The sequence below is a fragment of the Hyposmocoma kahamanoa genome, unplaced genomic scaffold, assembly GCF_003589595.1.
Source record: "Hyposmocoma kahamanoa isolate Upper Pololo Valley unplaced genomic scaffold, ASM358959v1 114, whole genome shotgun sequence".
NCBI lineage: Eukaryota > Metazoa > Arthropoda > Insecta > Lepidoptera > Cosmopterigidae > Hyposmocoma > Hyposmocoma kahamanoa.
This window is the reverse complement of record NW_020653383.1, coordinates 9012603-9029282: the sequence shown is the minus strand read 5'-3', so window position 1 is coordinate 9029282 and position 16680 is coordinate 9012603. Positions and strand designations below refer to the sequence as shown.

General features: G+C 35.1%; 2 protein-coding genes across 2 annotated transcripts; both read right to left on the bottom strand.

Annotated features, from left to right (window-relative positions):
* Positions 1-956: 956 nt before the first annotated feature.
* LOC113239444 (fumarate hydratase, mitochondrial-like) lies at positions 957-4862 on the bottom strand. Its single transcript, XM_026476459.1, has 10 exons — positions 4815-4862; positions 4589-4705; positions 4435-4516; positions 4238-4359; positions 3867-4099; positions 3589-3794; positions 3284-3487; positions 2001-2162; positions 1758-1888; positions 957-1682 (listed from the first exon to the last, which is right to left on the bottom strand). The coding sequence occupies exons 1-10, from the start codon at positions 4860-4862 to the stop codon at positions 1551-1553; spliced, it is 1437 nt and encodes a 478-aa protein (XP_026332244.1). The 3' UTR covers positions 957-1550.
* A 3411-nt stretch (positions 4863-8273) lies between these two features.
* LOC113239611 (fumarate hydratase, mitochondrial-like) lies at positions 8274-11785 on the bottom strand. The gene is made up of 10 exons (XM_026476664.1): positions 11668-11785; positions 10721-10837; positions 10553-10634; positions 10303-10424; positions 9987-10219; positions 9710-9915; positions 9434-9637; positions 9073-9234; positions 8730-8860; positions 8274-8629 (listed from the first exon to the last, which is right to left on the bottom strand). The coding sequence occupies exons 1-10, from the start codon at positions 11779-11781 to the stop codon at positions 8498-8500; spliced, it is 1503 nt and encodes a 500-aa protein (XP_026332449.1). The 5' UTR covers positions 11782-11785; the 3' UTR covers positions 8274-8497.
* Between the last annotated feature and the right edge of the window lie 4895 nt (positions 11786-16680).

The following is a 16680-nucleotide window of genomic DNA, read 5'->3' as shown; positions in this document are numbered from 1 at the left end:
TTAATATTCATTCGAAAAACTAAAAATAATTATTAAGAACTCTTATCGATTTATGATTAATATTCCAGAAACATGAAGAATGCAAAAGAACGTATCCATACCTACCATAGATTTTTGTCATCCAAGAATGCAGAAACTGTTTAATTTATAATATTAATAAACTTTAGCAGAAAGTTTTCGTTTCACTATGATATAAATATGAATTGAAATTTAATTATAAAAAAAATAAGTGGGACACCAATGAAGAATGACTTCTACAAACACACCTCCCAGAAAGGTCCGGTTCGTAAAATTTAACAATAAACGACATGTTTTTGGTCGATATAACCTCAGCTTACAAAGATATGACACTCAACGGATCCGCTATTAAGGAAATAATAATATATTTAATTTGTGGTATACAGACATTTGACTAATTTTTACACGATTTAAAGGTCATTGGGTATATTCAAAGGATGGAAAAAAATACAGGAAATAATAGACGAATCTATGTTGACGATTGATATAACAACTTTCAATCTAATATACCTACCGTGGGACAATCTAACCAAAGTAACAAGGTGTACCTACAAATGAATTGGACCTGAATAATTGGTGTAATGTGCGCTAAAATTAAAATTTAACTGTTTAGTATCAGTTTGACGACACAATACCACATTGTTCTCATACTAACTTTTGTCATCTAGTCGTCTTCAGCACAATGCTTCATTAAATGAAACGAACTTACTATACATGTATAGTTATAGATTTTTACTCATAAAATAGTCACAAAAAATATTAACATTTTTATTGAATACGTTACATTAATATTTAGCATTTCCAAAGACAAAATTTGAACTTTATTTTGAAATTTTCTGTTTTTATGTATCTTCAGTTTCAGTTGATTATTTTTTAAAAATTTTATTTATAAAAATTACCTTACACCTCCCTACAACCTATCATTAATTCACGAACTGTGGCAAAATGAATGTTGTTCACGGTCTATTTATGCATTTTCAATATGTCGAACATTAGCCGAAAATTTTTCTCCTTTTTTAGGACCTTGTTGTTTATTTATGCCATGAACGTAATGTCATGTCACATACTTGGGGTTTTAAAATTTAAGATGTAAAATTTTCACCCGGAGATGTAACTTCCTAGGACCGTGTACAGGTACATCAAAATGTAATATGAAACCTATGATCACGAAAACGCTCAGTGTACGTTATAATGAGAACATAGCATTTAAATTTAGAGCTATGTAGGTATTCTATATAATCATAGGGTATGTAGAAAAATACGTTTTTCATACAAAACTTAGGACATGCTTACTAGGGCCTGAAGCATGTAATTATATTTAGTAAATTTTAATGTATAGACGTTTAGCGCTTCGTACTTTGCTGGGTCACGGGAGACTAAAATGAATTACGAACCAAGTGAACTATAATCAGCAAGTGAACTAATCTTATTATTCTGTTTTAGAACTAAGCGTCACCTATTTAATGAATCTTTGGTAGCCATATAAACAGTACAGCGCAATGTTCTACAAGTTCTATTGAACTTGTCCGTTTTTAATTAGGCCCAAGCATATTTTGAGGTACGACCCATAGATCGAATTGATCTGCTGTCAAAATCCCTAGCTTGACAGCAGTTTGTTTTAAGTTTCCGCCTTCTTTGTGAGCAGTTTTAGCAATTAATGCCGCCTGTAAGAGAATTGAATGAAGTCTATAATTCTGAAATTCCAAGGCAAGAACAATAAAAAGTAGGTATATTTTTACCTTGTCGTAGCCTATGTAAGGATTCAGCGCGGTGACAAGCATAAGAGATTCAGTCATGATTTGAGCAATCTTGTGTTCGTTCGCTTGAATACCCTTTGCGCAATGTGCATTGAACGCTTGGCATCCATCGCCTGTAAAATATCACTACATTGATGACTAAAATTGAGCCAGTATACAAAAATGTTGTTTCTAATGGAAAATATATCATAAAAAGTCAAATAGGTTAATCTAATATTGTCTCACCAATTAAACGAATAGATCGCAGTACATTTGCCACTATCATGGGTTTAAATACGTTAAGTTCAAGATGGCCATTGCTGCCTCCTATCGTACATGCCACGTGATTACCCATCACCTGTGCTGCAACCATTGTTAAGGATTCGCACTGTGTTGGATTTACTTTACCTATTACAGAAATACATTTGATAATAATAGACATTGTTATGGACCTGGGGACCTACCATAACCTTTCCAAAAATAATTTTATTTCAGTGTAAGCTTAAAGTAAGCTTATTATAATATTACTCATATTCGTACCATGACGAACATGTCAACCAAGTAATGTATTATTTACAAAAGTGATGGAAAGAACAAATGATTTCCCAATATTGTCTATTCCTTACTAAAAATAGGAAAGAGATAACGCTGTGTGAACTAGATAATGCCATCTCTTTCTTTTATGATGTTCCGAATCGTCTTATCGTAGTACAATGTTTAAGTACTTAATGTTATTTACATTCAGAGAATTATGGCTGTTAAAAAAAGTAAAGTATGTAATAATAAAATTTATTAAAATTATGATATTTTCAATAATTATTCCGCATTTTCATAAAGCAAAATAAATAAAACAAGCTGAGTCTTGATAGTCACGTTGTGGATTCGGAACTATAGTCTAGTGTCAACTGTTAGGTTCGCCAAGGAGCATATAGATGGCGCTGTCATATTTTACGAAATAAACAATTCTTTCCTTATGTGCTATTAAATAAAAAATAAACAAAATATTGAGGAGCTATATGTAAATAAATAAGTTCAACTGAACTTTTTATCATTACAAATCAATATTAAGACAATAAAACTGAATAATATTGTTTCCATTGCATCAATTTTGAGGGTGTTATTCCATAACACTACTTAATACTCAAGTCAGGACTTGAGTATGATTTAAAGCAATAGAAATCAAACTCAAGTCCTTGTCATTAGGGTTGTATTCCAGAACTCTACTCAAGGCTCAAGTCAGGACTTGAATATGATTTCAAGCACTGGAAATACGATCCTAATGACAAGGACTTGATTGATTGAAGGAGATTGCTAAATTTGACATAAGAGCAATATTCGTCACGTCATAGTACGAACTGAGTGAATGAATACTCACAAAGATGCCAATTTGATAAAACATCGTAGTTTTAACATTACAATAAGCTTACTTTAAGCGCGTTATTGTACGAAGGTCAATGTAAGGTTAAAGTAATATTGTATTAAGAGGTTGTGGTAGGCCCCCTGACATTAAGATTTAATGTTTCGATTACCCGGCATAATTGAAGAGCCTGGTTCATTTTCTGGCAATATCAGCTCAGCTAAACCACAGCGAGGTCCCGATGCTAATAATCTTATATCATTGCCAATTTTCATTAGTGAAACTGCAATGGTATTGAGAGCGCCAGATACTTCTACCAAAGCATCGTGAGCTGCTAGCATCTCAAACTTGTTAGGTCCACTTGAGAAAGGGATCCCTAGGAAGGGAAAATAGTAGTTCATCAGATCTTAAATTTAATTCGTAAATCTTTTACTTTGTTTCTAAAGTATGTGTAATAATGACCAAGACTTGTTTTACCTGTCAGAGTTGCTATTTCAGCAGCGCATTTTTCAGCAAAACCGACACGGGTGTTTAAACCAGTACCGACGGCAGTTCCACCTATCGCTAATAAATGTAATCTGGGTAGAGCTGAACACACTCTTTCAATACTCATGGTAAGCTGATAGGCATAACCACTGAATTCCTGACCAAGAGTTAAAGGTACAGCATCCATCAAATGGGTCCTGTGGATTGTAATCGTAAATTTTCAAAGTGCTACTTTTTCCAAACATTACTGTAAATTACCAGTTAGTAACCTGCCGATTTTGATTATGTGAGCAAATTCTTTAGATTTTGAATCCAATGTATCTCTCAAAGCCACGAGTCCGGGTATTAGTCGATCACGAATTTCCATTCCTACAGCAATATGCATGGCAGTAGGATAAGTGTCGTTGGAACTTTGAGACATATTAACGTGATCATTTGGATGTACTGGATCTTGGCTACCCAATCTTCCTCCCATTATTTGAATAGCTCTGTTCGCAATCACCTGGAAAATGTTTTAGGTAGCTACTACACTCATAATAGACTAATGACATTTTAATAGGTAGTTGATCATTGAGGTAGTTTTGTTTCAAATTTTATTCTAGGACATGACGTGAAGTATTGCTAATCACCAAATACTAGCCTCATTGGCGTTCATATTTGACTGCGTTCCTGAACCAGTCTGCCAGATAACAAGAGGAAAATGACCCTCTCGGTATAATTTTCCAGAAATTACTTCGTCACACGCTGACATTATTGCCTCCGCTAAAATCATAATCATTCATTTAATGGAACGTCAGTGGACATTCTCAGAAATTAAATCATTCAATGAAAACTTACCAATCTTTTTGTCCAATCCATACTGCAAGTTTACTTTAGCTGCAGCTTTTTTTAATATTCCGAAAGCAACTATGATAGGATACTGGACACGTAAATACAAAAAAATTACAATAAAATGTGTTTCTTAACAACACTTCGGTTTAAAAATACGTACAGGCATTCTTTCCTCAATTCCGCCGATAGGAAAGTGAATGATAGACCTCACGGTTTGAGCGCCATACAATCGATCATCAGGCACATCTACATCACCCATAGTATCGTTTTCTTTCCGCTGTAATCAGAATAAATTCAGTAGCTACGGCCTGTCTGACTAGATTTTATACTTTATATTTTCATCAGTTGTCGTTCCTTGTGTACTAAAATAGTATAATGGTACTTACGAATTTTACCGGTTTTCCATCAGGATTAAGACAAATGGTACACGCCATTTCGAAAATTTAAATTTACGGCAATGCTCTACTAAAAATTTTGATATTTTTTTGAATTAAACAGAGCAACGACAATTAAACAAACTGAGAAGTTTATCATAGTCGATATACCTATTTAAAAAATAAATGCCATAGATTTAAAAAATAAATGCTTACAAAACCCTTAGACTATGGAAACAAAAGCCCTTCAAAATCCATAAGCCACGGTCTATGGTGAACTAATCAGAACCACAAAGATATTCAGAACTCCTCAGCGTCCATACTAAGTACTAGTAGTTAACATTATTTTTGGGCCAGTGTCAGTTTATATCAACAATATCATAAAGGTTTCTTTTGGTATAATAATAGAGTTTAAAGTAGATATAATAAACAACTGCTAAACAATTTTATTTTATTTATTTATTTATTAATAATAATAATAACGCAAACACTCAACATAGACCCGCACTAGGGAAACACTGTGTCGCGGGTGCCAAGGACACACATATATACGACCACAAATTACACCCAAACTCACGAGAGAAACAAATGTAGGCCATACAAATATTTCTCCCGGCCCGAGAATCGAACCTGGAACCACTACGTGGCAGTCCGGCATGGTAACCGTTCGGCCTCGGAGGAGTTGAGAGTTTTCATTATTGCCTGTTTCCATTTCTTTCAAGATGATAGTCATCTGCCCTAGCGTTCGTCTATGAAAAAATAATCAATATTGGGGAAAATTGGAATGAAGAATTTTTGAACGAGATCCTGTTTTGTGATTAAATAATTAAAGGTAACAAAATGGTATTAAAACTACAAATAAATTGTTGAATCATATTTAACATTTTATTTAATCTCTTAAAGCAAATCAAAAGTTTATTAGTCAAATAGCACAGATATAAAAAGGAAATTAAAATAAAAACAAGTAAATGGGTCAATCAACTTTTATTTGTCGACGACCAACTCATTGTGTCCCAGGCAAAGTGAGAACACTAACAAGAATTCTTTAAAACTATACTTCTTTTATATATGGTTTTCTTAAAATAAATACCAAAATAAATATATCATTAACTAACATCTTTACTAAATTATCCAATTATTTAATGGTTGTCCGAGTGATCCAAAATATCGATCCATCGTATTATGGTTTGTCTTCAAGTAACTGTCGCACCATGATATTTCATACCACGAAAAAATCAATATCCAGCAATTATTTGTAATTACATATTTAAATTTTTTATTTTATCAATTTTAGGATTTTTTTGCATTAAGTTTTGGTCCCCATAAAATCTTACGTGACTTAAGTCTATTGGACAACCGGTAAAAAGTTCTAACAACAATACAGAGATGGTGCGATAGCTATAATGATAAATAGCTATTGTTACCAGCAAGATAACACACTTAGTTGTCGTCTTGATTTCGGCGAACCCGTGGCATCAGTTGGCCGAGTTGCGCTTAAGAGAGTGGGTGTGTTTATTGTGTATCCCCCGGACCACCACAAGAAATAGGTAAATAGATTGTTATATCATACTGAATTATGGTGCAACAGATTCTATTTACTCTTGGTTTCATTGTGAGAGTGATATAAAAGACACAAAACCTCACTTCTTCCTCAGGTAGCTTAAATTATAAAAAAGTCCCTTGGACAACCTGTCGTATGGACAACCAAATTGATTGTCCGTGGGACAAATTCGTGTAGTTTTATTCTTTATATAATAAAGCTACAATTTTCCTTGAATTATTTGTTTAAAATACTTGTTCTATATGATTTTTGGAATTTATTTTGTAGAATGGGAATATCTGAAAAGAACGTACCAAGCATGGGCAGATGCTCGACTGAGCAAAGCTCCGAGTACTCGAAATCTGAAGAAAGCTTTTAATATAGCCGTCAAGAAGTGCAAAAGCGTGTAACAAAGGGTCAAGTTCGATCAAGTGCACTCAAGAAGTGCAAAAGCGTGCAAAAGCATAGGCTCCAAGCTTGCCTCTTATCCAGCAGGTAGCAAATCCTTTTGGTTCGTGGCCAAAGCGGTCCAAAGTAATTTTTGTCGCCCATCTTTGCCACTTCCGCTAAGACCGGATGGCACTCAGGCCCATACTGCAGAAGAGAAGGCGAATCCCTTTGCCTCACTCTTTGCAGAAAGTTTGCGTCTGGGTGCCGCAGGGAACCTACCTTACCTCAGGCTGACTGCACTATGGCGCCAGTTCAAATACCCCAAAAAGTTGTACTTAGAACTCTGCGGAATCTTGACTAGAAAAAAGCTAACGGTTACAGATGGAATTCCAACAGTGGTCCTACGTAACTGTGCGCCTGAGCTGTCTCCTGTTCTCACACGCCTGTATCGCCTGTCACTTGAGACTGGTGCAGTTGCCAGGTCGTGGAAGCTTGCAAACGTGTAACCTGTACCCAAAAAAGGAAGCAGAGCTGACCCTATCAATTATAAACCTATATCAGTCATTTCCATACTCTACAAGACTATGGAACATGTACTCAACAACAGTTTCCTGTCGTACCTTGAAGACAACGACCTCCTCGGTGATCGCCAATACGAGAGAGCGATCTACTGGGGATTTCTTGTGTATGCCTATCACGTATGGAGCGAGGCTATAGAAAAGGAAGGCGACGCACTTGCAGTGTCTTTGGACATTTCTAGTCTTTGACAGGGTCTGGCACGCAAGCCTTATAAGTAAGCTTCCATGTTATGGGCTTTCCACTAACCTTTGCAATTGGATCTCGGATTTCTTGAGCGAAAGTTCCATTTGAGTGATCTTGGAATGCTACTCTTCCGAACATCGGGCGATAGATGCCCGATAGAGTCCCTCAAGGTTCCGTACTGTCTGCAACACTCTTCCTGCTGCATATCATTGATATGTTAATTTCAGGTACTTATACGTACACTGATGACAGCACAGTTGTAGAAAGGTACTTGACCAATGCAAGGGTCCGTAGAGAGGAAATCCAATCTTATTGAGAGTTTATAGTTAGCCATTTGGATTTGACATTCAGCCGTCTCCGATTGGGGCGATGCCAATCTTGTCAAATTTAATGCTACCAAAATGCAGGTGTGTCTATTCTACACACTTTTCGTGATATATCCATACCGATAGCCGACCGTCTCCGGCTACTTGGAATGGACCTGTCGTCCAATCTGAATTTCGACAGATACATTGAATCTATGGCCAAAAATGCAGCCAGGAAGCTTGGCTTCCTTTTCAGGGTGAGGCGTTACTTCACACCGGGATAGTTGCTTTAGCTGTATCAAGCACAAGTCCGGTCGTATGGATTTTTAAGTCAACAATTATATTTTTCCTACGATATTTGCACTGCTAATTATAAAAGAATCAATTATTTAGCGTATAAAATAATAATGTGTATTAAAATCTTCAATCAAATTAAAATTAAAAATTTCATGAACATTTAAAAGTCGTTTGACCCAAATAGTAAAAAAAGTTCAGAATGGTATTAAATAAATAAGCACAAGCATAAGGCGATATAAATATCATTTTGGAAATTAACACGATCATTCTTTAATTTCTCAGGTAAATCTATAAGTATTGAATGATACCTATAAAGATGGTAAAACTAAAATTAACTCTGTGCCTACATTTTGTTTTACTCTACTAATCTCTGTATTCAATGATCGAAACCATGTGTATATTTATTTTGGTCCCAGCATGTCCTGGGGTCGTACCCACTCATCAAATTGCGTCTCTGTTAAGTATCCTAGTTTAACAGCTGTATCTTTAAGGTTTCCACCCTCTTTATGCGCCGTTTTTGCTATGTGTGCAGCCTGCAATTTGGTTAAATGTTAATAGCAGCCGTAAATAAATGGAAGTAACTTTAAAACGAAATTGTTGTCGAAAACAGGAACATAATAATATGATATTAACCTTATCGTAGCCAATGTGTGGATTTAGTGCAGTTACCAGCATTAGAGACTCAGTCATAATCTTTGTTATCCTTGCCTCATTCGCTTTAATACCTATTGCACAGTTTTTATTGAATGCCTGGCATCCATCGCCTGGAACACAATAAACTAGTATTATGATAGTGAGAGATTGAGGCGATCGGTTAATTCGTTTAAAATTCAACGCAAATAAAAACACCACAAAGAAATACAAAAAAATCCAGTAAATGGAGATATGACGAAGTGTACCACAGCAATACATGTGATTGTTAAATTTAATTATACGACTGCAGTATGACAAAGAAATCACAGTTTCGTACACTTACCAATCAACCGAATCGACCGCAGAACGTTTGCAACAATCATAGGCTTGAACACGTTAAGCTCGAAATGTCCGTTACTACCTCCTATTGTACAAGCCACGTGATTTCCCATTACCTGAGCAGCTATCATTGTTAGAGCCTCGCATTGTGTTGGATTGACTTTACCTGTAATTATTTTTTCAAATAACCGATCTTACTAATTTTGTGCAAAGATGAGAACTAAATATCATGTCCGATAACTAAAAGACCAAAATAATGACTCAATATTGACGAGAGAAACAAAACCAATACCAAAAATTGTTTTAATTTAGACTGACTAAATTTTCTATTTCTTATGAATGCAGGGAAATATTGTGAATCTTACCTGGCATAATTGATGAACCTGGTTCATTTTCTGGCAATAAAATCTCGGCTAGACCACACCGAGGTCCCGACGCAAGCAATCTTATGTCATTCACGATTTTCATTAGGGAAACTGCGATAACATTGAGAGCGCCAGATACTTCCACCATCGCATCGTGAGCTGCTAGCATCTCAAATTTATTAGGCCCCGTTTCAAATGGAAGTCCTATGATAAAAATAGCGAACGTAAACAACGTATTTATCTTACTTCATTCGTATCTTTGAATATAAAACAAACCTGTAATTTTTGAAATTTCAGCAGCGCATTTCTCTGCAAAACCAATTCGGGTATTTAGGCCAGTGCCAACTGCCGTACCACCTAAAGCTAGTAAGTGCAATCTGGGTAGAGTAGAACACACTCTGTCAATGCCATAAGTCAGTTGCTGAACGTAACCACTAAATTCTTGTCCAAGAGTCAACGGTACGGCGTCCATCAAATGAGTCCTGTGGGTTACAATCAATGAAGTAAGTAACAAATACTTCAAAGTCACCCAAGTCAAAATGAAATAGCACACCTGCCAATCTTTATAATTTTACTAAAACTTTTTGATTTAGTTTCTAATGTATCCTTGAGAGCCACTAAGCCAGGCATGAGGCAGTCACGGATTTCCAAAGCCACAGCAATATGCATGGCCGTAGGGTAAGTATCGTTGGAACTTTGAGACTTATTGACATGGTCGTTCGGGTGTACGGGATCTTTGCTGCCTAACTTTCCTCCCATAGCTTGAATGGCTCTGTTTGCAATCACCTGCAAGAAATACAATTAACACAAAACCACTATTTTACCTCAGCTACGAAAATAATTACGTTACAAAACTTCAGGTTTCTAACCTCGTTAGTGTTCATATTTGACTGTGTACCAGAACCAGTCTGCCAAATGACCAGGGGAAAGTGACCTTCAGTATACAACTTTCCGGAAATCACGTCATCACATGCACTCATAATTGCTTCCGCTGAAATATCACTATAAATAGACTTTGCGATAAAACGTATACAATAACATTAATTGCTGTTGCCAATTTATTAATAAATTAGTTTCACAATTACTCAAAACTGAGAGTTCATGGATACCACAACATACCAATCTTCTTATCTAATCCAAATTCTATATTTACTTTTGCGGCAGCTTTTTTCAATACACCGAAAGCAACAATTACTGGATACTGTAAAATAATAATATAAAAAATATAGAAGTACGGAAAAAAGTAATTCATGAAAGTTAATTCAGATTATTATTGTGTTGACGAACCGGCATTCTTTCTTCAATGCCGCCAATAGGAAAGTTCATAATAGACCTGGCGGTTTGACAACCATACAATTTGTCGTCGGGTACATCAAGCTCGCCCATTGTATCTTTTTCTTTTCGCTACAATGAGGAACAGATTACTTAGAAGTAATTTTTATGATATCAAATGATGGGTCGAATAAATCTAAGCGCCCAGTTACACGAGGAAAATGTTTTCGCGCGTCCGCCGCGCAGCGACCGCCCAGTTACCACGCCTTCACGTACATACATTAATGATGAGTCTGAATTCTATTTTTTAGGCAACAACATTTAAATTCCTCCGAAAAATACAACCGCGCGGCCGCGCGAAAACTTTCTCCTCGTGTAAATGGGCGTTGACGCTTGGTAGTAAGCGATACGCCTAGCGCCTGTCCATAACAGTTGCGGTGCCTGAGTTTTAAACCGCAAAGATCTGCCACCCGCCACCGTGAGACATAAGTTGATAAGTCCCATATGCCTGTAGTTTCACCAGCACCCATATCCTTCAAAACTGTAACGCAGTATTGGTCACATTACTGCTTGGTGGCAGAAATAGATAAGGTGGCAGTACTTTCCTGGACGAACTCTTTCACAAGGAGCTCCACTGCTAATAATATACCTTCACTTGACAACAATTCTGTATTAAAACAAAAGGTAAACCATCATCGTTGTTAAGTTTGATTGATGCTTATAAAAATTATTGTCTCTATCAAGAAATAATAAACATCAAACTTTAGAGAACATAGGTGCTTCTTAATAATGAAACTTTTAATTCATATTCATTATTATTATTATTCGGTATTCATTCATACGTACATACATTCATATAAGTTATTATAGTTAGGTATAAACTCAGTAGTCATAAATTTGCCGTCGTTTAGCGACAAGTTTGAACGTTCCAAGGCTTTGTATTCTCATATAAATTTTCTTACCTTAGAATTATTCGTAGTAGAAAAATAGTAACTGTCAAAGGGGCGAGAAGCCCAAGGACATTTATGTAAATGAACATTTACTAGCCTAGACAGTTTGATAACTGATGAAGTCATCGCCGTGCTCAAACTATTATGTATAGTATTATAAAAACAATATAAATATATTTATAAAATAGTAATTTGTAAAAATATCAGCTGTTATAAATTAATTTCTTTTTTTTTCGAAACTTTCATTTTTTGTCAAATTATTGATACGAAAAAGAATCTAACGTTTGTAACTAAAACATAGATTTAAACTGTCTTTGTTTTAAAAAAAAATATCAATTTAATTTTCTTATTTGCTTAAATGGTAGCCACTAAGCTTGGGCCGAATGAAATATTACTACCTAGCTTTAATTTTCCCGCACATTATCAGTTTCCGGTTTGGTAATCTGAGTGACCGAATGGATTCCGCATTAGTGCCGTGAACGAATTCTTAGTCTATGCTTTTCAAAATCTAAGGATCGGGAAAAATTTTTCGCTAAAATTGGTAGGGATAATTTCAAAGAGGATAGACCACCTATATCTTTCCAATTTGTGATAATCACTATTAATTCCTCCACATTTACTTACTCTGTAACTATGTAAGGATAATTCGATGTAATATTGTAAATAATACTCAATCAGATAGAAGCTACCATGGTAGTGGTAAAATTTCTTGTCTTCGGGATAGGCTAAATAAATTATATTATTATACAGTTAGTAGTTCTAGTCTCCAGTATTATATATTAGTCTATGAGTTCTAGATTTTTATAAAGTTTATTATTCATATAGGTAATTCGTAATAGCAGCATGGCGTTCACAAATCTATGCAAAAACTTTTAAGTGCCTTAAAAGCGTTCTATGCATATAAGACCAAAGTTCCATAGTTCAGCTAAGTCGTGTTGTACAATTAATATGAATTTTTTTTTCATTATTAACTATTTGAACTATTGTTTAATGTAGTGCACGTCGCATTTTGCTATTCTATGAAAAAGTTTTTATTAAATTTGCCAACTTCTGCCGTCCCGATTTTTTCTTCGGTACCATAAAATGATCCTTACATGAAACTGAATCGATCAGCATTAAAAAAAAATGTCGCTATTATCATGGACCGGTAACCGCGTTCTATTTTTACATTGACGAGCTGCAATTTATCAAAGCTACTTAAAAACCTACTTTAATTTCTAGTGATATATTATAACAAACAAATCAATTAATATGGCGCTTATTTCACAGATTTTCGTGGATTATTTTATTTTGTTTAGTAGCGCCATCTACCCATACTAGCAAACTGTAATTTATAATTATAGTTTGTAATTGTAATACCATACACTATCTATTGAAACGCATATTTGTTAAAGTTCAGAAAATAATTGTAGTACATGAGCAATATTTGAATAATATTAGAAAGGAAGAAACTTGGTTACGTGTATTTCATATTGAACAGGAATTATTACAGCTCACCAGCTCCCACCCAATTAGACAACGCATATTAAACATTGAACTCTTAGTGTCAAGTGAATCTTTTGAAGATTCAGTTAATAACAGTAAAGTAAATAAATTAAGTAGACGATCATATATTATGTTGACAGTCATATCTGCAAAGTTTATAAACTTGAAGTAATAACTTTAATTCGTTGTTTAAATAGACACTCAAAAAGCAAAAGAATCGCTGTGCAATGTAAAGCGAATATTTGCTGCGAAGTGTGAATGAACAAAATGTTTACGGCGTTTATTGATCACTGAATTTGGCTCAAATTTCGTTAGGGAGTGTGCTTTTAAAACTGTATGGACGAGAAAGAGTTGGCGAATTGTTAACACTTCGCAATTTTTGTGGGATTCAGGAATGGTAATTTCCAGCCCACTTTCAAAACGGTTCTTTGAGTAAGTACATTCTAATTTGAGAACGTTAGTTTTAGCAGCTCCATTTCATTCAGTGATACAGTAAACAAGTAATCATTGGCAGACGGCTACATCAACCGTTTATGATATTAGAGAAAACAACGTGTTGTAGATTTTTGAAAACAAATATCAGCTTTCTGATACGCGAGAAGAGTGCATCAATGTGTGGCTTAAAGTTAAAGTGCGATCAATCAAAATACCTAGATACTTAACATATTCAGCATTGGTAGTAATAGGGCAGTTGCAGTAATATGTGTCAGGGGAATCAGCAATGGGCAATGATGCGATGGGGATATGGATCGGGCTGAGAAGCCTTCGTCCTGCTGAAAGTTACAACGATACTTTTATCAGTGTTTAGCGTTAGAGTGTTGGACTTCAACCAATTATGCACCGCATCAAAACCCAATTAAGCTTGACGGAATGCCTCTAGCCATGAGTTTAAAGATAAGCAAATACTCTCCCATACGACAAGGGGAGCTGACACAGGACATTGATCGATGTACACTAGAAATAGAGTCGGACCGAAGATACTTCCCTGTGAGACGTCAAATACCTCATGTAATAAGACAATAAAAACGCAAATTTTATTTTCATATCCTGTATAATGTCAGCAAATATAAACTGAAAAAAAAAAAAATTCCTCAAAACGAGAAATATACTTATTACAATTTACACAATTTTTTTACTAAAATAAAACATGATTTGTTATGAAATTATTTACAATGGTATGTAGTTTAGAATACCGTGCTGTGTATCATACCAACAATTATATTTTTATATCGGCCTGGTATGCTGAAGATGCTGGTTTGAATCCAACCGGATCCAATGAATTATTTTCTGTGTCTTCTGTATTAATATTATAATTATAATAAATCAGTGGAGTAATTTCACAAAAAAAATAATTGAATATCATTGTAATAAAACATCGTGATAGTCAACAAACTTCATATTACAAATATATTTTTATTATACATATTTCATTTACGTTCTGTGGACATTTCATCTAGAGGATTGGGGTTACATATTCTGAGTCACTGCAGCCTTCTATTGAAAACTGCGACCAGCAATTGAGGGTATCAGTGCAAAAATGGTGCAACCCGCATTAATTTATTTTTTACAATATCCCATTATACTAAAATACATAGTTATTTTATACATTGAATGCTATTTGCATGTATTAAAAAAAATATTTTTTTAGCAATTATGTATTTTAGTATCATTTGAAGTAGTATTGTAGAAAAAAACGTGTGGTGGGTTACCACTTCTGCGCTGATAGTCTCAATCAATCTATCGTAATGATCACTAAAGTACAGGCACGCTATGATGACCGTTTTGACGTTTGTCCGCTCATCAAGTTTCGTATTAATTCATAACTACGTTGAAGGAGCCAATTGCTGAACATTGTTGTCAATAGTGACGTGCAGTAAACCCAATTTAGGGTTTGTAGTATCTGAACCAGGGGTCGGTTTAAAGTTGCAACGGAACCCGAAAGAGACCAAATGCGAGTACCGTGTGATTCCGTGACTGTTTTCTTGTCAACAATAATGAAATTTGAGACAAATCTAGTCCCGGGTTCAGTTGCAGCTCGAGAGGCGACATTAAATTTGTAACGTTTAAACCCGATTCATTTTCGATAGATGTTGGTACATTTTGTTGCTTTAAGGCTATGGAATGCTGTGGATATATTTTAACTGTATATAATACTAATATGAAATATAATTTTCGTTTAAACCATGCATAAAAACTTGTTCTAAACCCAATGGTTTCTGGATATGTATTTCGGGAGTTTTTGAGTTATGTATGTAAAATCGTACATAACTTATTTTTATATTATAATAAAACATATTTTTGAACATTAATCAGTAATTTAAAAAAAAATATTTTATCGGAATTGTGTTTGGACTAGTGTATTATCACCCTTTAAAGTAACAAATGTACCAACATTTTTTGGAAATAAACTCGGGTTTAGGCGATACTTTCTTACTCTAAGCTGCAATTGTGACGTTTATTAAAACTTTTTAATCAACTACCCCTTGCAATACTAGTTTTAAATCTAAACACTTAAAGATGCGACTCGCAATTGATTATATTTTTTTCCAAAATGAATTGAGATTTGACCTCACTATTTTAAGCTGTCAAAACGGCCATCATAGCGTTTCAGTTCTGTAATTGCAACTCTGAGCTTCGGTGGAGGTATTAACGTGTTAAAATCCAGCTATATGGTACCATTACACGCGGATTGTCACAATTGTTTACTTACGTTATTAACAAAGTTTATTTTTTCTTAGGATTCCATAGTCAAACTAGGAATCTCCATTACAACAAAAAGAGATCTTATAAGATACTTTATAAATACATAAAATAACATGCTTATAGTTGCCGGCAAACATCTTGAGCGTAAGCTATGAATGCGCAGAAACGAATTTTAGGTCTCAATGGTGGAAAGCGCGGGGAGCGACGCGGGAGGACAATCATATCGAGCGCGCGATTGGTAGATCAGTCGCCCTTGCGCCCCGCAGTGCGTCTACGTCCCCGCTGACTTCCTCATACACTCCCGTGCACAAAAAGTTATTCGTTATTGTTTTTCTTATAAAGTTTTCGTTATTGTTTTTTGGATTGTTGAGTTTTGTTGTTATAATTGTTTGTCGAGTTGTTGTTCATATTTAAATAAAAGGGACATTATGCCACGACAAACTAACATAGTTTTAAAAAGGCAAGCCAGAAAAATGGTGTATGACGTGTATTGCTTCTTGAAGAAAGACGGAAAATCTTATAATGAAACGGTGAAACAGACTTCGGAGTTTACGGCGAATATTACACGCTTTAGGCTTCCGATGGAAAAAAACAGAAAACAATAGAAAACTGTTGTCACAAACTGTGTACAACGTATTGACTATCTGCAAAAAATACGCAAGTATAGAGAAGAAGGACGACCTGTAATTTACACCGATGAGTCCTATGTCGACTCTTCGCATGCAAGTTGCAAATCATGGTCAGATGGGTCAACTGAGGGTCTTAAAAAACCTATTTCGAAAGGGCAACGTGTTGTCATTGTTCACGCGGGTTCCGAAGCTGGATTTGTTCCCAATG